Source organism: Manacus candei, unplaced genomic scaffold (assembly GCF_025592945.1).
Source record: "Manacus candei isolate 608988 ecotype Guabito, Panama unplaced genomic scaffold, ASM2559294v1 h1tg000011l, whole genome shotgun sequence".
Taxonomy (NCBI): domain Eukaryota; kingdom Metazoa; phylum Chordata; class Aves; order Passeriformes; family Pipridae; genus Manacus; species Manacus candei.
Window position 1 is genome coordinate 13,317,908 of NW_026138059.1, and position 26,138 is coordinate 13,344,045.

Consider the following 26,138-nt stretch of genomic DNA (forward strand, 5'->3'; position numbering starts at 1 on the left):
ATTATTGAAAAAAAAATCCTGAATCTTATGTTTCAAGCAGATTAGCTCAAAGTCACATTGCCTTTTGTTAGGTGAGAAACAATGCTTTTGTGTTTACATGGATGTTACAAGAGTAGTCTAAGATCTGCTGAGTTCAACACCAAAGAAAAGTGACCTTTAAAATTCAGTATTTTCTTCGCTTTCCATTTGATAAGGATGCTTGCTCTTCTTAAGCTGGTAGATAAACCTTTAGGGAGCATATGTAAGTGTAGTAGACTAGTGAACAAAAATGTCAAAACATGTCTCATGGGTTTTTTAAGCTAATTCTTTCAAAATAAAAAGCACTTTGCACATATGGTTCTCATCAAAAAACATGGTTTTGAAGGAGACAACTTACTGTTATTGCTGCTTTTAAATTTCTCTGTAAACTATTTATTGCCAAAAGTAAAATAAGACCCTGGTGATATGGAAACAAAACCAGCTGAAAAAAGGTATGAGCCTTTGGACCACAGCTGAGTACAGAAAAGGATAAGAATAACAGTTGGATATTGGTCTGAATTTCAAACATTGACTAGTAGGGAACATTGAATGTGATTAGTGTTTTATTTTTCTCATGTTAGAAAAAAATTGCGGCCATGACCCGGTTGTTCATTAGGATAGCTGTGTACTACATGGAAATAAAATTTTGGAGATGTGGTTGCACTCAATTAGTTTGAATCAGGTTACTGATAACTTCATCTTGATCAGTCTAAAGAAGAATATAAATTGGCTACAACTGACGTACTGAGAAGTCCTGCAGTTTTAGCCTTAAGTTCCTTAAATAAAGGAGAACTTTAAATAGTGAAAAATGATATATAAAGAGAATACGAGAAGAAACCTGCATGATCTGCTAGGCTTTAAATAATATATGTCCTTTGTAATGAGCATAGCTGGGTGTGGGGAGCTTGTGTACCAGGGTTTATTTTCCTACTTCAGTACATTTGTTTCTAAAACTATTAGGAGGGCACTTCAGGGAATAGCATCTCGTTGGGCTGATAGGCAAACTTACCTGTTTTTTTCTTGTAATTTTGTTATCTCATTGGTCTGATCTGAAATCTGTCTTTCAAGTTTGTTTGTTGAAAGAGAGTGTTCCAAAAGCTGAAGTTCAAGTCTGGTTGTCTGGTTTAATACCTAAATAAAATTTACAAAAAAAAATTGACAATTAAGATACTTCTCTTATATAAATTTTAATTTTGTTATGTTCTGAAATCATGCAAATCTCTTCTTAAGCTTATGATTAAAAATATATATTTTTCAACACTTAATGTGGGCACAAATGTTCATGGAATCAGAATGAAGAAGAATACACATAGTTGCTCTAATTTTATTATTACGTGGGAATATTTCAGTAGTCTGCTACATTTCTGATCAATGGATGAGAGTTACTGTGTACTTTAGCTTTGCTGTTATACCTTCCCCTCTGTTATGATAATTCTTACTTCATTACTGGAACTGTTATGCTTGTTGCTCAAAGAATGAGTTGAGTTGTTATCTCAGTCTGGTGTAGAAAGTATGTACTCTCTCACTTGCTGAAATCTTGGCCTAGTCCTAAAATCACTTGACAGTTCCCTCCTAGCTATTTTTCTCAATCCCAAATTATATTTCCAAATGTTTTTCATGTGAACCACACTTTTGTCAATTCATTCTTTCCATTTTAATGTTACCTTTTCTAAATGTATTGTTTACACTTTACTTGCATCTTTAAATCAAGAGATACAGATACTAGGAAACATGGAAGATAGTGTTCGGTCTGTGTGGGATTGCATTACTTTGAGGCATGTTTTCTAGAAATATTTTCTCATTGTTTTAGAACAGCTTTTTTTAATTCAACAGAATTTGGCTTTCCTTGACAGGAAGAATTGATTACTCATGTCCTTCATGTTAAACAGTCATTCAGGACATGATTTCACACTTAAGTGTAATTGAAAACTATTGCCAGAAGTAAGTGTCCTTGAGAGAGCAATTGTTTGGTTAATTTCCTTATGTTGCTAATTAAGCCTTAAACCCAGTCACCAGTAATTTCAAGCAGAGAAGGAAAGTTACAGTCAGGATTTTCTTCCTCTAAGCAGAAAATAATTGAGTAATTTCCATAAAGACATTACAGTGAATGAATAAATACATTCTCTCAACATGTGCAAAATATTAGGCTCCTGAATAATGCAATCAGAAAGTTAAATTCAGTACCTCTGTGAGCTATGAACTATCAGTTTATCAAAGAATTCACAAAGACTTGTTAAAAAGTGGAATTTTATTCATTGGATGAATTCTACAGATAGTAAAATGTCTAACAAGGATTTTAGATTTTGTATGCTATTTATATTATATAAAATGTTATGTGCTGCATGCTATATTCATTATGTGTTTTGGCAGTTATATGTCTGAATTTTCCCACCATGTCTGCAAAAATACAAATGCATGCCATTCTACATTGATTGGACTTGTCCTCCTATTAATATCTGCATTCTGTTTAACAGAATGTTAATGTTTTTCAATTAAACCATAATTAAAGATAAACCCTTTTTTTTTAAAGTAAGTTAGCAAGTAATATGTACAGCAGGCAGGTTTACTTCTGTGTGAATATGCTTTTCTAGAAGCCTTCTAATTTCTTTTTTCTTGATTTATCTCAGATTTGTTTATGTATCCCTCTGTTATCCATAATACAGTGCATTGTGCTGGATCCGCTTAGAGTATCTGTGAAAGCATTCATTAAAAAGACACATTTTTCTTGACAAGTTAAAAAAAATAGAAAAGTTTCAATTTTAAGAAGCAATGAACCTGGTAAATGGAGCAAAGGCAGTTTGAAGGAACTTTCTTTTAGCTAGTGGTGAATAATCAACAGAGATATACAATGAAGGTTGTATGAAAGCACACTAGGACCCAACTGATGCTTAGATATAGTATAGTAGTTTTAAGTACATTCTGTTTAAAGATTAATGTAACAGTTATCTTGCTGGACTTACTTCAAATCCTGCTGTAAAGGAAATCACTCAGGTGACAACACTGGGCTTGAGATGGAACTAGGTATTATCAAATACTAATGTATCCTTAGGCTGGGTGGAGCTCTTGGTGATAATGATTGACTTGTAATTGTTGAACTAAATAGTGTAACAATAAACGGTGTTAAATGTATAGTTGTAGTTTTTGGGAAGCAGAAGCATTTTTAGGTTGAAATTCATTACTTACTTGTGCTTCAACATCTGTTAATTTGCGGGTCTGTTCAGCTGTTTGATTTAGTAAGTTTGTGCCTATTTCAATCATTACTGCAGTCTGGTTCTGCACTGCAGTTTGCTGGATCTCTACCATTTCTTTCTTCATACTGTCTTGGATGTAATTCTCAAGCTACATGGGAAAGGAAAGAGAGAAGATAGTTGCATTCTTTAAAATGTTGGAAAGGGAGGTAGTACAGTAAACCTGCTTGCTGCCTTGCTGAACAAATTTGTTCCTTGTCCTTGTTATGTATTTATGTGAAGTTTCCCAATGTTAAGTTCTGTGAGAGGAAGGGCAAATGTGATAAGGAATGTGTGGCCACTCATTTTCTAAGGGAAGGAACAGAGATTTGCAGTGGTAGATAGAAGGTACAGTGGTAAGAATGCTTGTGGGCACTTGGAAGATTTTCTGCCTTAGTGCTCCCACTATTTTAACCATCAGAGGAGCTTCACCAGCTTTGGCAGCGATGGGAATTTTTTAGAAGACAAAAGTTTAAGAGTTTAGTCATCTTCCTGTATTTACAGTTAAATATTTTCAAAAGCATTTTTCGTCACATGACTAGTAGTCAGAGAAGAGGTCAGATGTCATTTAAAACTCTTACATGCACATTTTTGTCAGAGAGAATTTCAAATAAAGACATGAAACCATAGAAAAACCTATAAATACTTTAAATGCTTAGGATTTAGGAATGCAAAAGTTGTTTAAAATACTTGATTCTGAAGTAATTTCTGTAATTGGGCTTTTTTAGTAGTCATTTTATAACAGAGTACCCAGCTTTCAAGGAAAGCAAGGAGAAAATAAGTAGCAAGGATAAAATTAAAGTAACCTTATACATGTCTCCTTCCACCTGTCTGGATTATCAAAAAGCAGTCTGATTTTTGTCCACACTTCTTTAATACCATTTTCTCAGTAACATTGCTAATACTTCATATTTCTTTCATGGCTTATGTTTGAACTCAAACCATTGACTGGTGAAATTTCTAGAAATTTCTAGAATCAAAGTTCTACTTCAACACTGTTCTAACAAGAGAACCATAATAAATTTTGAACTTCATGCTGTACCTACCAAGAGGATACTAGCTAATAACAAATAGCTAATGTCATTAAGCACAAATTATAACACATGACCAATTCCTAATCTAAGTAAAATGGTAAAACAGATTGATATCTTGAATTTTTGAAAATATCATTTTGATAATGCTATCTTGATATGAATGATGGCTTGTAGTAAGGAGAAACTTTAAACGTTACTGCATGGCTACTTTTCATATCAGTGAGGAAAAACATCTTATGATTTCATATTCTATCAAACCATGGGGGGAAAAAAGGACATACAGAGGAAAAAAAAAAGAAAGAGTGAGACATCTCAGGTATCAAAGAGCTACTGTATGAGAAAGCATTGAAAATATTGCGTCATCTTTAATTTAGAAAAAAAGGCCCACAAAAAGTAAAAAGAAAGACAGCAAAGAATAGATCAACAAAGATAGCCTGTTCATGAGCTTTGATTCTGTTATGAAATAGTTGTGGATATTAAAACTCAGTCTTCAAGGTTGATTCCTTTTTCACTAGAGATCAGATGAGACTCTCAGCAAAGTCATCTCCGCATACAGGATTACAGAACTGCATGACTTCTTTGAAATTGTTATCGCTGAGTTATTCCAAAACACACAACTAAAAAATGAGTTAATTCTGGGCTTAAAGGTAAGGTAAACATTTTGTGGTAGGCTTAGGGAATTGCCCATTTCAAACACACAGCTTTAAGGTTGCTCTGATTACAGTATGCAAAACCTGTGATTACAATTTAAGGCATCTGGTGGTTCTGGTTGCCAGATTTTTATACCCCTTGTCACCATGCTTGCAACCTTAGCAAGAAGTTGTTTAGACACACAGATCTGCATTTTCATAATTTATCTTATTTGAGTATCTGTAAGTATAAGCATATCTCCAAGTATCTGACCTCTTTCAAATAATCTCATTGATGTGGTGAATTCTAAATCATTGAAGTATTCTCTTGATTCCAGTTTAATGGTTACGTCTTCACATCTGTTTTTCAACTTAAAAATATTAAATAAGTAACTTAGGGAATATGGTATCTGTGCTTACTCAAAAGCACGAAATATGAACACCAAAAGGGATTTATATTAAGATTTAAAGCCAGTTTCATTATCTGACTTATTTATTCTAATTTAGAGTGACATGAAACATCAAAATTATATTGACCTATTAAGTGGCTTTGGAGCTTCTTGTGGTTTTTTTCCCTAAAAGTCCTACAAAGCATGATTACATAAATCCCTTCTGTTTTTTACTTCATATTCACCAGTCCTCTCCCACTTTTGTACATTCTCTGCATGTACATATCATAAAATCTCTTTTTCTGACCTGAACCAAGACACGCACTCATCCCTCTGCTTATATTCCACTCTCTCTTCATCATAAAATGCAAAACTGTAGAAAGCAGGACTTTTTACAACTATATTTCCTAAATTTTTTTAAGTGGCAGGTGCTTTCATCTCTCTTCAAAGAATGATGTTCATCCAAAATGCCCACCATCTCCCACTGACCTTAGTGAGAGCAGAACGTTCCCATTGCATACTCTCAGAAAGCAAGACCCTCAGCTTTCCCTGAGAGGGAGGTGGAAGAACATTTTAATTCAGGCTCCAGTTCCCACAACCACAGCTGAGCTTCATTGACAACACTGAGGATTAGCAGCCATTTTGCCAGACTGCAGTTCTTTGTGGCACATTTCTTTGTAGAGTACCATTCATCAGTTCCTGCAAAGGAGCCTCCTTCCTTTGTAAGCAGTAGCACACTCAGAAATTGCTGAAGGGAGAAGAATAGGCTGAGTCATTTAAAGGAGGCAAAGACACAGGAATGAATGCTGCCATCCCCATCTGTCAGTTGGGAAGTTTGGCAGTTTGGTTTGAACAGCATGTCTGTCATCTTCAATATTTTGCTCCAATTTGGAGGGTGCAGCAGCAATTATTGGCTAGATTTCTCCTTTGCCACGTAGCTAGTTATGGGAAGATAACTTTTAATCTCCTTTTAATTCAAATAATATTTGGCATATAAGAATTGTGTTGATATATCGTAACCTTGATTACATGATGGTTATTTCGGACAAAGAAATTATCAAAACCTAATAGCTGACTATTAGTGATGCATCTTCCTTCAGAAATTTTGTTTTTGAGGGAGTAAGTCAATCAGTGAGTCCTAACTTAAGGCAATTACAGGGGAGAGGAAAAGAGGTATTAATACATTCACTTTTGAAAGAATGAATATTTGATAGCATTTCAGTGATTTTTTGTGGGATTTTTTTATAAAACATTCTATCTTTTGTGTAAGAAGTTGGCTTGCATGTATTTTGGAATAAAGTAAATATAAAAATGAAAGCACAGATGGGAATAAAACATGCCTCAAAGTATGTTTACATTGCCAAAAAGCTGGGAAAATTGAAATAATTTCACAGTTAAAATCTGTAACAGTTAAAGTGATGCATTTTTAGAGAGAAGAAATTCTCTAAGGTCATCACTTTGGGGCTGTGTTGTGGTTTATTACTTCAAATTATATAAAATCATAAAGTTTGATGAAAATACTTTAGCCAAGTTGCCAAAAAAACAAGGACAGGTCAATCATAGTGGAACACATTCCAACACATTGCTTTTATAGCCAAGACTGTCCTTTTTTAAGCAAGCTTTAAATTGACAAGAAAGAAAAGACGTGTAGAGTATGCACTAAAAGAAATTTGTTTTCTAACCATTGGCAGAGATAGTATTAATCCTTTATGAAGAATTGTCAATACTTATTCAAATGAAAAGCCTTCCTGACTGCTATCATATCGTTTGTGTACATATTGCAGAACAATTTTACAAAGAATCAGTGACTTATTTTTGCATTTCAAAGACGCTTTGAGTTACCAATTTTTTCATTTACAGTTACAAATGAGAGCTTGCTTTTGTTCTTTGCTGCCAAATGTTTAATCTGTACTAATTAAGCAGTCAGGTTCCTGGCAGCATTTATAGCTACATGAATACATACATCACTTCTTTGCCAAATGCTACCCCATATAAATGGTACAAATAGTAGGGACTGCTTATTTTATTTTATAGAATTTGTCAGTTGTTGGAGCAGGCTTTCCAAATAAAGTTTGGTGATTTTCTTGATGTTTCTAATCTGATTCTGTCAACTGTAATGTTTATTTTCAGGGAGAGATAATGTTAAATATGAGTTTAATATTTAATATAGTACTGTGTCCTGTATGAACAGGTTATATTACAACACATATTGCATGTTTAGTCATGTAATGTAGATACAGAGAAAATTGCAGGGCTAATGACATAATGTGGTGGTTTTTCCTCTAACTTTTGTTTTGAATTTCCAAGAGTGGAGTAGATCCAGCAGAAAACCTAGCAACAGAAAATACAATGTTTACAGCTAGGCATTTTTTGAATGTGCATTTGAAGCTACAATGTTTGACATATGTAGAAGCCTGGGCAGTAAGGCACAGACTGTCAACTGAGGGGGGGATCAAGACCATCAAAAGACCCTCAAAGTCCCCCAACCCATTTCTGTAAAAGTCCAGAAGAACGCATTGTGTGTGATGACTCATTTACGTGAAGAGTGAGAAACTTAATCCCAGGGTGGGGAAAACTCACCTATAAAAAGGTATCCCTCCAAATCCTGGGTGGCACCACAAGGACATTGGACACCTTCTCAGCTTTTCTTTGGTACTCTTATTATTAGAAGATAGGGGCAAACATACGCCAATTTCCACGCCAAGTGTGTAGTTTGTTAATAAAAATTTGTGAGCTTTTTTTTCTGAACCATTTTGGCTTTTGCCATTCTTTTACAGCCACAGGCATCTACAACTTTTAGGTGTTCTCTTCCGCATAGGAGTGAGATGTGATACATATATTAAATTGTCAAAAGCTTTGTGAGTTATTGTTCTCACATTCCTACTAAAAATGTCCTGTGCTTTATTCAAAATTTACCTTTGTGAATTTAAACCATAGGAACTTAATCAGCCCTTCCAATACCTGTGGTCATCATCCTTGGGGTATTTTATTCCTCAAGATGTTTGGTATATTCACAAAAGTGAGCAAGATGGAAAATGTACTTAAGCGTCCATAATCAGTTTTGCTGAGTTCTAGTGACAGGGCAAAGTACAAAAACTGCTGATGAGACTCATCAGTTCTCTTCAAAATACGTTTTCAGAGTACAGATGAGACCTTCCTACTTCTCACACTCCAGATGTCTTGAGTTATCTTTAACCCAGTAATGCTTGGTCTTAGTTGCCCTGCCCTTTTTTCAGAGTGGCAGTGATCTTTGGATTGTGGCCACATCTGGTTTCTTCATGAGTCATCTGAAGTAGAATTTAGCCCATAAGTTGGAACATTTTTTCAAACTCTGTGCCAATGTGCAATTGTCTCATTGTAGAAGGTTATCCTTATATGCCATAAAATCCTTAAATTTCTGATTCACACATACATTTTTGTACATAAAGACAAAAATATAGTTTTTTAAAAGACTATTTTCATGTACTTAACTTCCAATTGAGATACTAAATATTTAAATTGTTTATTTGTAGTATAATTGAAGTTTCTACATGAGGAAGGGTTTCTTGGGATGAGCCACCTTGGATCCTTGGATATGGTTAACAGTGAAATGTAATGTAGTCTTTAAAAAAGAAGAAAACACAGTCACAATTTCATCACAGCAGTTCATATAAGCAATATGTAGTATTTTACCTATATATATATATATATATATATGCTACACATGCTGCTTAATGTGCATGTATGTAATGCATGGAGCACCATATTGCCAGGCTCTCCATGTGCACTTATATTTGTATTTCCATATGACTTTTATGTGTTGTGTATTGCAGTTGTGAAGCCAAAATACTGTACAGATTTCAGTTCTGTTCTCTTTAGAATAGCTTTTCATACTTGTTTTCACAGTCTGTCAATGTTGCTACTGCCTAAAGTCAGAATAGAAATAGAAGGATCACTATCCCTTCCAAGAGTCATTTATCTTGACAGACCTAAGGGAACACATTTTTAAGGGCATTGCATCAATCCCCATCAATCAGACTTTAGACTATTTTAAATCAGCTTTTAATAAAATAATTTATTTCTCTATGTTTTCTGAAAGTCATTTATCAATTTTAGTAGCTTATAACTTTTGGAAAATAATATTACACTGCAGAATGAAAAAAAGCAACACTTTAAATTGCATTTTTATCTTTTTCCTTTTTTTTTTCTTTTTTCCCTAGAGCAGGATGTCCCAATGGTCTATGTGCTGTTTCTCAAGGGAGGAAAAAAATTCTTTTGGGAATGTATATAGGAATGCTTGAGATGTCTCTATGCTATTAGATTCTTACATGCTGCGTTGAACATGTCTGCCTGTCCAGACCTCTGGCTAAGATTTTTCTCTTATCTCATTTTCCTGTCAGCAAACAAAAGGTGAAAAGCACATCATAAATGAATACTATCTGGAAGTGAGCTGAGATTTACTGGAAAATATTCAAGCTAAAATTGTGTAATAAAATGCTAAAGATTTAAATGCTAATTGTTCAAATAGTAAATACAGACTTTAAATGATACACAGGAGATGGTTTTGTTAATGACTCTTGTGCATTAAATGAAAGCTTACCAAGTTATTCTCACATCTGATTACATTTCATTTAGACAAATCTGTTTGTTATGCTTTTATAATTTACACTTGCTAGCAGAAAAAAATCGCCCCCCCCCCCCACTTACTGGCAGTAATCTACTTACATAAAAACTAAATATTTCATTAATATAACATTAAACAAAATGCATTAAATGCCTTCATTGTCTATGCAAATATTTATGAAGAATGACTTTCACTCTCTGTTCTTGAATGGAAGTATTTTGTACCTAATACTAAAAGTTATTACGGCACAATCATGCTTTGTATTGCATGTTTTGAACTACAAATGTTACCATCCAAGTGATGATGTGGAAAAAGCAAAAGAGAAAGAAAAAGGGAAGAGACTGAGAGCTGAAACAGTCCCAAAGGCTAATGTAGAGTTGAGCTCCCACCATTCCAGATGCTGAGCTTGTTTTGTACAAGTGATACTACACTACTGCTTTCCTAACTAATGTGCATTTTCATCTGTTTTGTCATTTGGAGGATGACATGGGTTCTTCATACTATATATGATGCTTATAGTTTTTATGGAGCATTTTTGGGGAGTTGTACACTAAATTGCAAATGAAAAATATTCTTGAGATTTAAAAAAAATGTTAGTAATAGAAACTAAATAGTCACCTTGACAACCGTTTAATAGTGTGAATTTAGATAAGAAGAGAATTTGAAAAAAAACCCACAAAATTTAACAGCAATATCTTCAGAATTAAAATCAATTATTTAGTGATTAACTGAACTCATTAAGAATTAAGGCTGTTCATTAAGGCAGTAATTTAAGATTCTGAATCACCATTTTTCAGGATCTCAGCTAAGTGGTATTTCTCTTAGAAATCAGGGAAGGAATTCATAAAGTTCCCATTAGTCTAAAAATAAAGAATAAATAAATAAATAGTATGAGTCATGAATGGCATTTTGCCGAAGTTCAGTAGCACTGAAGCCAGGAAGACAAGAAGCCAGTGATGCTTCTGCCATTCACTGATATGAATATAAATATTTTTTATATGCAACAAGCCATCCATATTCAAAATTAGAATTCTTTATGTATAAACAGTATAAGAAATACTGCTAATCAATATTTAATTTTTAAATACTAGATTGTGACATTCAACTGTAATTTCACAAATTGAATATTCAAACTTTTTGGAGACAAGCCTACATGTTTTCAGTTATATCTTGTACTTGTGTGCTACCATCGGGGAATCAGGACTTCACCAGACTGGTGTAAAGATGAGATTCTTCCCTAAAAAGGTGACATCTGAAAAAACACTTGCTATCCCAGATCTAAATAATCCTTTCCCATTTCTGTATTTTTATCCATTCCACTGAGTATTAGACAGCTGAAATAAACTTGCTATCAGATATGCTGGTGGGGATACTTATGACATTTTTCATGAAAAACATTGGCTATGTAGCCTTATAAACTTTACAAAATATTTAGCAAATTTATCTGCCACAGATAAAGTCATTTATCATTTTTATCTCAACTTAGAATATCAAGTGATTTTTTTATGAACTCCTCTTTCAACAGGACTGCCTATTTTAAAGAATAACTCATGATGTGACCAAGCAAATCAGAGTGCAAGTTTGTGAAAAAATATGAAGCAAATTCCTCTTTTCAAAGCATGTTATTGGGGAAATGAAAAAGAGCTAGGCATTCACAGTTCATTCTCAGCATTGCTTTCTAGGGAAGCAGTCATCTTGCATTCCACTTCCAACCAGAAGGAAGAATGATTTGGAGTTCAAGGATCAAACTAGTTAGGAAGCTGTGGAACACAATTAGTCCCTTTTGTGAGCTATAAAACTGGGTGTCTCCTGTTTCAAAGCTGTGTTCACAGAGCATCTTTCAGCATGAAAAATCATTAGATTTTCCTTTTAAGCTTCACAGATAAGGAAACTGAAAGCATTTTTAGTAGTTCTTAAACTTTGCAACATACTGGCATCTAACTATAGTTTATGGAGCTTTTCTAAGATCTTTTTCTTGAAGAAGTTTCAATGATGATGCTAGCAAGAGACAACCAGTCATTTGAGCTGAAGGCCTGAAAATTTTTCATGCTCAAGACTTTGGGGAAGTACATGTCAGCTGCTGATTTCAGTTTTGAAGAACTGAATTTCTTTACTAAGAATGCAGGGGGGAAGAAAAGTAATCTCCTATCAAGTGCTGTAACTCTTTTTTTAAGAAATGCTGCATCTTTCTCTTTACTGATTCCACTGATAATATGTTAGATGGACTGAGGAGGTGGGGTGTCTGAAAAGCTGCTACATTTACATCACCAGCCTGAAAATTCCTCACTTGCTGGACCAGACCTGTCAGAGAACTTCCCTGAAGTTTCCAAAACACTGGCTAGGGGAGCAGGACTCAAAAACCAAAGTAGGCTTAACTCTGACTACAGAAAGCACTAACGGCTGCCTTAAATAATAGAAGCTCAGGTTAACCATGGCTTAGTTTAAAAAATTAGCATCTTGATATGTTCTTGTCAAATGCCACTTATTTGTTTCTCTTTGCTGTTCCATTAGCACAGTTAAGAGTCTTTCATGCAAAAGCTTCTGAGGAATTCCCTGCTTGAAAGTTGAAACAGGAAGCTACTGTGTTAAGCTACTGTGTTAAGAGTGGACAAACACAAATATTTGGAAGCAAGATCAGCACATATAGGCAGCATATTGCAGAAACAAAATGTAGTGTGTGATACAAAAAAAATATTTTAAATTATATAATCCTGATTAAAAATACATTTTTTTTACCTCAATACTTATGATTATCTATCTAAAAGCAGGCAGTTTAATTTTTTGGAACAGGAACAAGATGACAAGTCTTTCCATCCATTGCTTCCAATAGTTCCTCTTTGTCTGTGGAACCCCCTAAGCACTCAGGCAGTGATGGAAAGTCACCGCTTGAGCTGAGTTCCAGTCAGTGCTCCTGAAAGCCTGACACCAGGCAGCTGCCAGTTGGTGCTCTTCTATGAAGACCAGAAACTGAAGCCAGATCCTCACCCCCAAAAAATTATACTACTGGCATTAATAGTAGGAGAAGAGGAGGAACTCGCAGCAAAAATGGCTGAGAACCAAAGCTATGTGCTGTAGGATGGGTGTTTTATAGGAGGACACTGTTCCCTGTCTATCAAGATCTGATGGGAAGGGCTACTTAAGAGGGAGACTTCTATATGCACTTTCCAGAGACTCTTGGATGCAAGACTCTGCTCTCAAGATGAGTAACCACATTAGCAACAGAGAAAGTACAGTGACGTTGATACTACATGCACCTAGCCAGGAAAAGAAGCTATCTGTCTCAGACTTGAGAGGTGGGCCCATGCAAACCTCATAAATTTAAACAAGGCCAAGTGCAGAGTCCTGAACCTGGGTCAGGGCAATCCCAAGCCTAAACACACACTTGGCAGTAAATGACTGAGACCAGGCCTAAGGAGGAGGATTTGGGAGTGTTGGTGGATGAGAGGCTGAACATAAGCCAGAAATGTGCACTTGTAGCCCATAAAGTCAGTTGTGTCCTGGGCTGCATCAAAAGGAACATGACCAGCAGGTCGAGGGAAGTGATTCTGCCCCTCTACTCTGTGCTTGTGAGGCCCAACCTGGAGTGCTGCATCCAGCTCTGGATCCCCCAGCATAAGAAGGGGATGTGGACCTGTTTGAGTGGGTCCAAAGGAAGGCCACAAAGATGATCTTGTGGCTGGAGCACCTCTCCTATGAAGACAGGCTGAGACAGTTGGGATTTTCCAGTCTGAAGAAAAGAAGGTCTGTGAGACCTTAGAGCAGCCTTCTAGTACCTGGAGGGACTACAAGAAAGCTGCAGAAGAATGTTTTCCACAGGGTCATGTAGTGATAGGACAAGGGGGAATGGCCTTAAGCTGAAGGAGAGTAGGTTCAGGCTAGATAGTAGGAAGAAATTCTTTGCTGTGAGAGTGGTTAAGCGCTGTAACAGGTTGCCAAGAGAATTTTTGGACTCCCCATCCCTGCAAGTGTTCAAGGACAGATTGTTTGGAGCTCAGAGTAACCTGGTCTAGTGGAAGGTGTCCCTACCCACAACAGGGTGGTTGGAACTAGATGACCTTTTAGGTCCCTTCCAACCCAAACCATTCTATGATTTTGTGAACTCTCAGGAGAATATCCATGCAGTTGAAGGTTAAAACCAAATCTAACAATAAGGACAAACAAATCCAGAGTGAGAATCCTGAATGAGAAGGAACATAGAGAAAAGGGACAGGCAGGAAGCTGGATAGCTTTAACACAGGGAAAGAAGCAGGAGGGAAAAAAAACCTTTAAATGAATCTGTGTGAGCAGAATTTTAAAAATGGACGTATCACGGATAGGAATTCTTAATGGCAGTGAGCTGCAAAAGGGGACTGAAAGACTGCTCTTAAATCCAGCTGAGGGAAGGAATTGTCTGGTTTGCTTGAAGTTTAAAAAACATTGTGTAGTTGGAAGGAAATTCACTGAGGAAAATGGTGAGTGTGAAGGACTTGACTGGATGAGACTCTTGGGAGATGTTACTCCCACATGGACTTGAGAGGGACAAGAAAAGGAAAATGTTTATTTCCTTCTGATTAAAGTTATCACTTTTTTTTTCTATTCCAATAGCATCCTTACTTACTTAGAGGTAGTCCACATGAAATAAACCTTAAAGCACACATCTACTCCATTTTCAACTTAAAATAAGTTTTTCAGTAATTTTTTTAATACTTCTTAGTGAAACTAAGAAGTCAATGGCAATTTTTCTACTTGTTTAGAGCAGAGCTAGGTTTTTGTATGCTGTCCTCAGAGCCTTTTTAAAATAATAAAGTTTACCATAACAAAGAAGCTGAACTCAAGACATGCCTTAGTTTTCTCTAGATGCAAGTCAAATAAACTTATGTGTCAGGGGAAAAAAATTAGGGTATTACTAATTATATTTAAACTTTCTTCCGTAGCTGGTAAACTGTAACTGTCAGAATCCTTGCTTGTATGTGCTAAGATTTCAGCAGGTCAGATTGTTTATATTTGTTGCAGTTTGTACTCTTTCTATGGGTTAGGTTATTGTCTTGGGGCTTACCTTCCAGTTATTTGAACATTCTTTCATCACGTCAGAGTACTTTTCAGAAAACATTCTCAGTAAGGCTCCAGTAGCAGTTACAATAGGATTTTTTAATTTACTATTACTTTATAGGCAAACATTAATCTGACAGAAAATCTGCTATCAGGATGACAGTTTAACGTAAGTGAAAACACAAGGATAGTTAATATGGTCAAAGTTCAGACCTCATGCAAGGAAGTTCAGGAGTTTTTAAGTCAATTTCTTAAAAGCAGAAAACACAAGATTTTGTCTTTTTTACTTATTCACTTAAGCTGTCTTTTGCCTACTTTATCCAATTTTTTTAAGTTGTATTAAGAAACTGGACTGGTGTTCCCTTTGAATAGTTGAATTCCCTGTTTATAAAAGAAATTTCTGAAAAGAAAAGCAAAAATATGAAAGTTGTTTCATTAAGTCTTCACCGGGGAATTTTCTTGAGTAAAAAAACTGCCTTAATGGACAGGGTATTTATTAATGCAATAGTAAAGTACGGCAAGTGTGTTTTCCATTGCTACATATATTTCAGTCCTGATCTGCAGCTTTTTGATGTTTGAATATTAAAATTTTTCACAGCTGAGATTGTCAGTTGACAGCTGGTACCATGGGAAAACGAGGCTACTGCTTCTTGACTGATTGGCACATTCTCCTTAAGGTGCTGGTTTATATGTCACTTCGAAACTATGGATTTGAACTAGTATCTTGCAGGTAGTTACACCTTATAAGTGGAAAATGAGAAGGAAAATTGTTGCACAGAACATAATGTAATTCATGGGAAAAGACCTAAAGGAAGTATATGAAATTTCATAGGATGATATCTACAAGTTCTGTCAAGGAGGACAAAACTGAAATGATTTTTAAGTGCCAGCAATCAAAATTAAACCTCCCAGCTTACTCAGATACCTCAGTGTCAATCTGTGCATCAGGTCACATGATGAACAACACCCCTGCTGTACACAGACGTCACTTCATGTGTAAGGGAGGCTATGGGGGCTATGGCTATTGCCCAGGAAATGTCCTTTCCACTGAGCTGGGTGTCTCCCCATTCCCACACCCTGACAGAATGGAACAAAGAGGCTTTTTCCTTCCAGGATCACGCGCATCAGGTGCAGGCCTGAACCAAAAGCAAGCATAGCGATGAAGCTGATACCGTGAGTGCAGGAGGTGAATGACTCCTAATGCCTGCAGCGTGAGAATGAACAGGTCTGCAGAGCTGTTGTTTGGACGGGGCTTAATACAGTGCTCAGTCATTTTATACGAGAGATTTTGAGAAAATCCTGCCATTTTTAAAGGGATACAATTATTTTCTCCAAAGGCGAGAACTTTGTTTTTCTTTCTCCCTGTCAAAAAGTTCTTTTAAGTGGAGTGATAAAGATCAAACATTTGCTTAGTGTGTTTTCATGTGGTTTTGACAAACGATTTATTAAAAAAATACTAAAGCATTGCTTCTGAAGTATCTCAAATTATGACAGTTGTGTGAATGATTATGCTGTACCACACTGGAATGCTCTAATACACTAGTTTTGATTTTATACTGAATTACTCTATGGTCCTTGACAATGCTTTAGCACAGCTTTTGAAATGCCCATAGCTATTTTCAATCTCTTGACAATTATATTGTTAAAAGATACTACGGAGTCTAAGAATTGAATGCCTGTTAAAAGAATTTCAGTTGCTAATATTGAAAGAGCTGTAATGTATCAAGCAAGGCTTTCCCTCCCCTCCCCCCTGCTCTGGAAACTTAAATAATAAGTTTTCCTACCTAGATATTCAATAAAATAGTCTGTTAAGCTCTCAGATGTGTTACCACAACATGTTGATTTTAATACCTGACCCAAATCAATGATAGAAAGTTGATATTTTGTTCCTCAGAGGGCAAAGAAACTAGAGTTTTGATTGTTTTTTTTAATTTTAAAACACTATTATGATGCTTGAGATCTGAATAAAAATAAGGAACTAAAAAGATTTTTTTTTTCCTTATGGTATTAAAGGGAATATGAGCAAATTATATGCCACTTGGGTTTAACAGAAATCCTCAGAGAGAGCTAAATTGGAAAGAAAGTTGCTGTCATCTAAGAATTCTGAAGTATTTGGTCATCTAATGTAGCTGTGAAGAATACTAGATTTCTATCCGTATTTTTATTAACAGAGAGGGAAGTTAATAGAGAGAGGGTTGCATATTCTATCTCTCTTTAGCAGTAAGACCTTTTTATGACCTTAGTAGGCTCCTGGAAGATTGTTAGCTAAACTTATAAAGCCACATATGGGCAGTATAAAGACAGCAGAAAAGTTCCTGTAGCTTCCCTCTCTCTCTCCAGACTAAGCCGTAATATGCTCAAAGTTGGAAAGAGAACAGATATCTTTTAGTCATACAAAGTGTGGGATATATTTGCTGAGTTTTGTAAACAACATCTTAATTTTAGGGTTAACCTGTTCTACAGACAGATAAAAACTGACAGAATTTTCAGTAATTACTTGGATCATGGAAAAAAGAAATTTTAAAAGGCATTTAAGGAGTAGTAATGCCTTCCCTAGGCAGCTTGAAAACTCACACAGTGAGTGTTTGCAGAACTATTTAGGTGTAGGATTTTTTTTTATACAAAACATAGATCTGGATTTTGTAACCCAAGGAATTCTTTAACATCTCCTCTGAGCTTGGTTTACTTGGAATAGACTTCAAGTTCACCAAACAGTATTTCATTTATTCTCATTAGAGAATAAATACAATTCTTTTTTTGCCTCTGCCCCATTTCCTAGAAATGTCTGTTAAAGAAAATGAAACGACACACTATTTCCATTTGTAAAGCACTTTTTAACTTACTGTATATGTGTGACGTTATTTGGTTTAACACTGTGTAATGTGCCATAGCTCTAAGACACTTCTTAATATTAAATTACTGTGCTATACCTTTTTTCCCCCAAATGCTTTGCCTTTTTATATTATCTGATGTTCCTCTTATTATTCCACCTGTAATTTATATTTGGCCAGTCTGAGAAATTCAAATAATAAAATAGCAGATAAAATTGTCTTTGCTTATTTCTGAAACTTCTTGTCCAGTGCCATGGAAATTTTCCTTTTCTTGAAGGTTCTATGGTCCACTGACACATGGTTTGTTCATTGCTTTCGCTGTTATTACCAGTGACAGAATTCCTAGGGTGCATTTGGCCTACCAAAATATTTTCTGTGTGTGACAGCCTTGTTTCAGATACTAGTATATACATGAAATATTGTTTTATTCAGGAGTCATCGTCTCCTATTTTCCCTTCTGCAGTCTGTACAGGAATCCTTAGGGCTCCCATCAGTAGCTTATTGTTAACTAGATGCTGGAACCATTCTTGTCTGAAATTACAACTTGCATCTTCTGTTCCGGGAAGGCTGTTTTGTTTTTTTTTTACGATAACAGTGGTGAGACACTGGAACGGGTTGCCGTGAGAAGTTGGAGATGCCCCATCCCTGGAAGTGTTCAAGGCCAGGCTGCATGATGCTTTGAGCAACCTGGTATAGCAGAAGATGCTCCTGCCTGCAGCAAAGGGGTTGGAACAAGATGATCTTTGCAGATCCCTTCCAGCCCGAACCAGTCTGTGATTCTATGATTCTGTCAGAATGTGGGAATAGGGAGACACCAAACTCTATGGAAAAGCCATCAGTTCTGCTTTGACTCTTGTACCTAAGCTGATTTTTACAAGTGGGAGGCATAATGTTTACCTATATATTCATATAATATTTGCACTCTAGTCCACAGTTCTACCTTCTACCTCTCTAGATTCTGAGGCTTACAAACTTCAGTGCCAAAGTAATATGCAGGATGAGAGCCATGCAGCATGCTAGCTTTCCCAACTTCTTCAGCAATGCTGATAGATCTGCCTCTTCAAGGAGGATTTCTATTAAGTTTTCCATTCCACTATTTCTCTCTTTTCCAGGGGGAAGAGGCACACTGAACTTACTCTAGGGAGATAATTAATGCAGACTGTGGCACCTGATGAAACTCTGGTTTTGCCAAGTTCCAGAGAAAGATCCATGAGTGGCACCTTTCTGTTGTAGACCCTAATCTAAGATATGACACTGTGTCTTCTAAATCAGTTGGTAACATTGTGCATGTCTAGCTCTATAATAATGGGAACAGTGGTGGAAGACTGTCTTACTTTGCCCCTCTCCTGGCTTTCAGCTAAAGCTATGTAAAACCCCATGGAACAACAGATGCAACAAGAGACTCTTGAATTAAAGCATGTAAAAAGTTATTAAAGAAATAGTTAACTAAGCTGCTTAGTATTGTAAATCAAATAATGTGGTGCATTTTCGAAAGCAAATACTCTACTATGTAAAGGTACAGTCACTGAAGATACTAGTTGTCGCAGTTTGAAGGTTGGAAATGGGTATCTGTGTCTTCTAGGGTAAATTCCATTCTAAGCAATACATATGTGATAGTTTAGGAATCAAGCAAATCATATTGTTTCTCTTGGTAAATTAAGGGGAGATGCACACTGATGAATTTGTTCATAATGAACAAGAAAAGAGGAGCAGTAACAAGATAATTGTCTGAATCTCAGTCTATCTGCCAAAGTTTCAAAGATATTCTAAAGGTTATGATCTTAAATTTTATATGTTAAGTTATATGCAAACTAAAAGGACTGGAAACTGGTAATTCAGGCATCTCCAAGCTCATTTCCTATATGTACACTTGAAGAAAGAAAAAGAAGGGAAATTAAGCACTTGATGTTGATAATTGATGGAGAAAGACTCCCAGTTTGCTGTTTGGACCAGTCAAAGATGAGAAGTTTATGATCACGTTAATCACAAAGCACAACAAATATATCTTGAATGCTAGCAAGTGACTAGTTCAGTAAAACAAGCCTCTGTTTATCACATTTTTTACTGATAACATCTCAGAGATGGCAAACTGTCAACTTCAATTTTGTCTTGTGAATATGTGCAAGAAAAATCTCATCTTTGGTGATTTTGTACAATTTCATACCTGTATCACCAATTTGGTATTTGTGGAATGATGCAGAAATGGTCTTTACAACGTAGTTTTTAAACACATGCAAAAGTGTAATTTCCAATCCTTTCACTGAAATTTACCTACAGGATATACAACAATAAACTACATAGTTATATCATCCAGAATACTGTGGAAACTTTATCTGGTAACATGTACTAATCTGAAAGTAAAAACATATTTTCTTTTGAGTCCTGCCAGTACTCTTTTGCTTAGCAAATACATCACTGACAGACAGAAACAAGCACTTTTCACAATAAGTAAAAACAGATGCATTACTTAAGAAAGGAATGTGGGATTCAGAGGCAGAATCATCTCTTGCGTACTTCAAAATCCAACACTGTACAATATATTTGTCTTTATCCATTGTATGCAGATGGCTTTGGATGACAGTGTGTCAGAATATCCTTTTGTATTTGAGAAATGAACATCAGTACAACAATAATTATAACCTTTCATTGATAATTACTTATAAAAAATTATAAGCATTCATTCTTGTATATATTAAAACATCTGATTTTGTTGTGCTTTAGGAAGAAACATATTTCAAAGTGACAAAGGGTTTTTGGCTTTCAGGATATCATGACAAGGGAAAACGAATCTCATTTCAGTGTATACGAAGATACTGCATTTCTAACAGCAACGCATCCACCAGTCTGCTGGGATGGTTCAGAATGAAGTTCTAGTCTTAGGTTTAAATGTTGATTCCCAACACAGACTTTTATTTTCTAGTCTTTTGATCTGCTGATAAACTACAAATAAATTACCTATATTCCATTTGCTATAAGCAATTTGATCATACATTGTTTTCAGCTGTTGGCAACAGGAAAGACTAAGAAAAAATTACCTATTGCTTTTACGCTATTGCTTTGGACAGTCATATGTCCTGAGTAATAGTCTAGTCAATGTGCTAAGAAGCAAATTCAAGTCAGCATTCAGTTATTTCAATGTCTTAATACCTGAAAAAATGCAGTTCATTGAGTACAATGCCACGATCCAAATGGTAAAGCTGACATTTATTCAGAAAGAAATCTGTTTAATTGTTGAACTGAAAGGAATTGCCTGTCTTTTAGGAATATCTGAAAACCAAAAAGCTCCAAAGTATAATAGCCAACATACATATCTATATTTAAAATTTCCAGTCTTGTATCTCATCTGTATACCAGTCTGCTATCCTCTCAAATTAATTGAAGATTTTATTATTGAGAGGTTTACTCTCCCTGCTGACATGCACATTAGAAAAAATCTTACACTTCAGTATATAAATTGATCCTAAAGTAGGGAAAGGCAAAGAGAAAAGTTCCTTTCAGGTATATTGCTACATGGTTCATCTAGGGTTTTGACCTTTGCTTCGCAGTATCACTTACTGGCTTACTGCTAAACACTGGATTAGGTGGAATAGTGGTTTATTCTAGTATGTCATCGGAATGCTTAAACATAATCTACTTTTCAAAAGACATTCTCCAGTTTTATGTATGGCATGTACAGTAGTAGCATAATGCATTATTAAAGTTCAGACCAAAAAAAATGTATTTTCATGAAGAAGCAATTTGTAATAACTGTAGGAAAAATTCTTCTGCTCTCTACACAGAAGCAGATCAGAAAAGAACCTGGATGTATGTAACTCATTTTCTTCCCATTGTGTTTGTCCATTAAGCAGATGAAGTGCACACTTCCCATGCTGTTCCATTCATACAACACAGTGTTCATTCAGAAACAGAACATTTCCTTTAGTTGATGGATTAAAGGCAGGAGAGGGGGAGGTGTGTAAAAATGTTTTGGGATGTGCAATACTTCAGGAACAACGTTTAAAGTTAATTCACACTTTTGTAGTTTGTACTGTATTTTTTTTACACAACTTCAAAACAACACAGTTACTGCCTCTTAAATGAACAGAAGTAAATTTTAAAGAGCAAGACCTAATGCAGGTTTTTGTGCAAGTTAATGTCAGGTTATTTTTAAAACCAGTCTCATATTACACTTTCAATTCACTAAAAAAATTAAGTGAACACAATTTTTTTGCCCTGCCTTGACTGATCTTGCATTATATTTTGGTAAGTTGAAATATGAACCTAGGAATGTGTGTTAGTGACCTTAAAAAGAACAGCAAGTAAACTCTAAACAACTTTAAAGGTTATTGTTTGCTTTTCATCTTCACTTGCAGACCAGGTGTCTCTAGCAAAGCAAATCTGAGGAAAAGCTACTTTTTGTTGGAGATTCTTTGTGAACAAAACAGATGACATTAAGAACAGGTGTTAAAATAGTGAAAAAAGCAAACAGCAATTATTTTACAGGATGTTTAGCTGTGGAACAGCTAGAAAAAAAAAATCAGGCTATTCTAAAGCATCTTAGTTGGAAGTCTTTGCTCAAATAAAAGAAACATTTCTCTGTCTAGTAAATCATAATCTGCCTTTCAATCCCCCAAAGAACGGGTAAGAGATACTTATCCTATTCCTCTTAGAACTGATTTCCCAGGGACTAACAGGAAAAAGCATAGTTTTTACTAAATAAGGATGCTGGAATTTGTTTACCTGATGCCACTTATGATACTGTGTTTGCCTACTTAAGTAGCATTTAGCACTGGAGTCTTGTGTGATTTTACTATTTATGTTAGGAATTGCTTAGCAGCTGGGTAGATTGGACTGTTTTACTTTGTGTGTTTTTCATCTTGCATTGCACATCTGTTAATGTTGGTCTTAACACTACAATAGTGAGCATTGTAAATTAACAAGTAGAATGGTAAGTACGGATGTGGAGAGAAGTATGTTTGCCTTTTAGATTAAAAAAACAAGAGCTACTTAACTGACATTATTTGGGTGTCTAAATTAAGCATCCTAAACCCATAAAGAGAGATTTAGAGTCCCACACTGGAGCCTTCAAGTGTATGCATTTTGGATTTAAGCTTCAAGGCTCATTTTCAGGTTGATGAAAACACTGTGTTGTCCACTTTGGAGTGTGACTTCTGTTTCTTACACTCAAATTTGCCAACAGGTTTCTTTGGTTATATCATACTAGTTCTCTAACTTTTTGACTGATGAGAGAAGTGAACCCTAATGCAAAGTTATTTTATAGCTATGTATGAAGTGGCTACTCATTGTAGAAAACTGAATTCTCTCCATTTCCAACACATATTTCTTACATTTAAAAAAAAAATTATGACATCACTGGAACACCTATTTGGAAATACAATGTCAAGTCCTCAAAATATTTATTGCTGAGAAGATAGGCATCTCGGTACAGAACATAAATGCTTACAAATTTATTATGCAATTAAACTATATTGTCAAGCTTTTTCAGGTACTAGTGAAATAAAGGTTTTTTAAATCAAAATCTCTTGAACTGCATAGCATTTTGAATCAAATTATTTTCTATATTAATGTGAAATAGTTATCAAGGTTAATTCTCTAGTAATATTAAGAATATATACAGCAAAATTTGTTTCGGCTCTTTCAGATATAATGTTAGAAATGTTGTCACTTTCAGGTATGATGTGACAAATGTTACCACTTTGGCAATAAACATGTCATTTTCCCTTAGGTCCAATGGAGTTGCATTAAAGGAAGCTCTGTGGCATCTTCAACACCTTTTCCAGAATGTTTTCCCTTGAATGTTGTACATTTGAGTGGGAATGTTACAGGATGCAAAGAATATCCTCTAATGCACTTTCTTGAAATTCTATCATTTCAGAGGGCTAATTTCACTGCAAGTCTGACTTGCAGTCTTTGCTTAGAATTAGTTCTTTATCAATGGTGATTAATAGGTTTATTTCTGCATCCAAGTTTTGAAATCACATTTCAGATAACATTTATCAAACATGCCTTGGATAAAGGTACATTCCATATTCTTTAAATAGGGCTAGAATAGCCCTTGTTAGTTATTTATAAATTAGTAGCTGGTTATGCCTGAAATTTCAGATATGCCCACGGTCCGTCTCTGTATGTAATTACTATTTGTCCAAGCAACTCCAATGACAAACTTTAAAGCATGATCTCTGCAGAACTCTGCAGTTCACTGGTCCTTCCTAGTCAGTAACGTTCCAGACTTCAAAACAACTTTTTGACTGAAAGGTAATTCAAAAATCTATCTTAGACAATACATTTTGTGAATTTAGAAACTGTTAGAGAAAACAAACATACAAACAAACAATTAAATAGATAACAGGATGTTGCAAACAAGATTTTTAGGACAGAAATTATATTACCCCACCTTCATTAGCCACTGAGTGTTGTTTTCCATGATGTTCTCAAGTAGCTGCAGTCTTTGAACTGAATCATCATAGTCCAGCGGCGCATCCCTCTGCACCGCGTTGGACACGTACGGAGTGGAGGACCGGCAATTGTCCGTCTCGGGCAGGAGGAAGGTGTAGCTGCACGACCCATGCTGAACCTGGTACTGCTTCTTGCCTATCGTCTCCATACTCTTACTGAAGGAGTTGTATCCTGAAGCTAGGAAGATACCGCAGCCCAAAAAGAAGCAGGCAGCCAGCTGCATTTTAATCCCTGCGGCAACCCGGCGGACCGAGAGAGCCTGGGTGCGCCGGCCGGAGCCCGGCCCTAGTTAACCTGCGGAGCAGCCGAGCGCTCTGCTGCCATGTGCCGCCAGGGCAGGGCAGGGCAGGGCAGGACTGAGTTTCCCTCCCTCGCTCCCTCCCTCCCTCAGACGCCCGGGGCGGTGCGGCCGCTCCCGCCGTGCCCGCAGCTGTCAGGGAAGCAGCTGGGCCGGCCCCGCCTGGCCCACCGGCCCGCTGCCTTCCCTTCCGAGCTCCTGCCGCCTTAGCACCCTGATCAATCCCTTCCCGGCCCTTATATGATAAGTTGAGAGAGCGGGCAGACACGGGGAGCGGAGCTGCTCCTCCCTCCCGCGCTCGCCGGTGCCGGGGGGGCACCGCGGGACGGCTGGAGGGAGCGGGGCGGCGAGAGGAAACCCCAGGGAGGAGCCGGCAGAGCAGGACCCCTGCGAATTCCTGCGGCACGGCTCTAATTAAGGGTTTCCTAGACAGAGCAATCAGTTCCGATAGCCTCCAACTATGCTTGTAAATTATTTGAGGGGGTAATAATTTTTAAATTGTTCCACCTCCTTCCACCCTCCCCCCACCAAAAAAAAAAGTTCCTGGGCTTGCTTGTTCTTAAAAATGTGTTATTTTTTGAATGTGCTGAACCAAGATGTAATTTAGTTGGTGTTTAATGCACTGTGTAATAACAGAGAAAGACACTGTCCCAAGCATACAAAAGCATGCACCTCCTTGCAAAGAGAACAAGGGGCCGTTTTCAGCTGAATACAGACTTCGTATTTTACTGAATCTCTGAGATGAATACTCATTTTTAAGCATATCTTTCAAGAGTTAAGCATTTACAAGCTTTTTATTTATTATTTTAAAAGCCTTTTTTGTCTGTATGAAATGGCTAACTTTGGAAGTGCTAATGCTAATAAGAGTTAGAAATCACGAGTCAGCTGGGACTGGAAGAGGGAATAACCATCCAGAGGCAGTGGCAGTAAGGCATGGCCCAGGAAGTGGCATGGCTGAATAGCAGTCACCCTGTCAGCTCTCCCTAGCCCAATTCTGTGCCCTTAGAAGTGAGAAATACCCATAAAAGGTGAGGGAAACGCTAATAAATTAAGTTTTTGAAATGTATATGTAAGAGTAAAAAGGAGGTTCCCCCTGCTTCCCAGTCCCATGTTCTCTGCAGTGATCAGTCATCTTGAAAAAGTGGAAAATTACTAGCCAACTACCAGACCCTGGGAAAGAGTTCATTCCACTGAAAGTTTGGAAAAATTTACTTCTCTGTAGAAAGAAAATGACTTCTTGAAACCAAGATGATAGGATTCTGACTCCTGAAGACAAACTGCCTGATGAGATTTTGGCTAGGTCTGGATCTGGAAACTATAGATTTTTTTTAGTTAAACAGAGGGAATGCCATGCTCATGAAACTAGCATGAATTACTGACCAAAGTTCCTCTTATTCAAGGAAAATCCCAGCATGCCTCAGGATGTCTTAGGACACTGTCTTACACAATTTGCTATATCTCTTATAGTGTATTAATGTGGCTTTTACTTTTTAAATCGTGGAAATTGTGTCCAGGAATTGTCAAAAATAGTTGTAGCAGTTAAAATGCATGTCTTACATTGTTGGAAGCTGCTGGGATCTCATTACGTACTACATAGTTACTCTGGAAAGGATAATCTCTAGACT

The 26,138-nt window shown here is 36.4% G+C and overlaps 2 protein-coding genes across 5 annotated transcripts in view; one reads left to right on the plus strand and one right to left on the minus strand.

The window, feature by feature from the left end:
• MCPH1 (microcephalin 1) overlaps window positions 1-9,964 on the plus strand; it is a 73,204-nt gene extending 63,240 nt beyond the window's left edge. Inside the window, exon 13 of one of the 3 annotated variants that reach the window (XR_007902865.1) lies at window positions 9,497-9,964. Coding sequence is in view for 1 of the 3 variants with exons in the window: in XM_051778101.1 (XP_051634061.1) it covers window positions 9,502-9,567 (66 nt within the window). In the remaining 2 variants the exon portion in view is untranslated. The remainder of the gene's footprint in view (window positions 1-9,496) is intronic. The other 2 variants (XR_007902866.1, XM_051778101.1) reach the window with 2 other exon arrangements.
• ANGPT2 (angiopoietin 2) overlaps window positions 1-25,019 on the minus strand; it is a 46,465-nt gene extending 21,446 nt beyond the window's left edge. The window contains exons 1-3 of one of the 2 annotated variants that reach the window (XM_051778114.1): window positions 24,154-25,019; window positions 3,202-3,357; window positions 1,028-1,149 (exon numbers count right to left, since the gene is read on the minus strand). In XM_051778114.1, the coding sequence (XP_051634074.1) occupies window positions 1,028-1,149; window positions 3,202-3,357; window positions 24,154-24,438 (563 nt within the window). In that variant the 5' untranslated portion in view covers window positions 24,439-25,019. The remainder of the gene's footprint in view (window positions 1-1,027; window positions 1,150-3,201; window positions 3,358-24,153) is intronic. The other variant, XM_051778115.1, reaches the window with a different exon arrangement.
• Window positions 25,020-26,138: the final 1,119 nt, after the last annotated feature.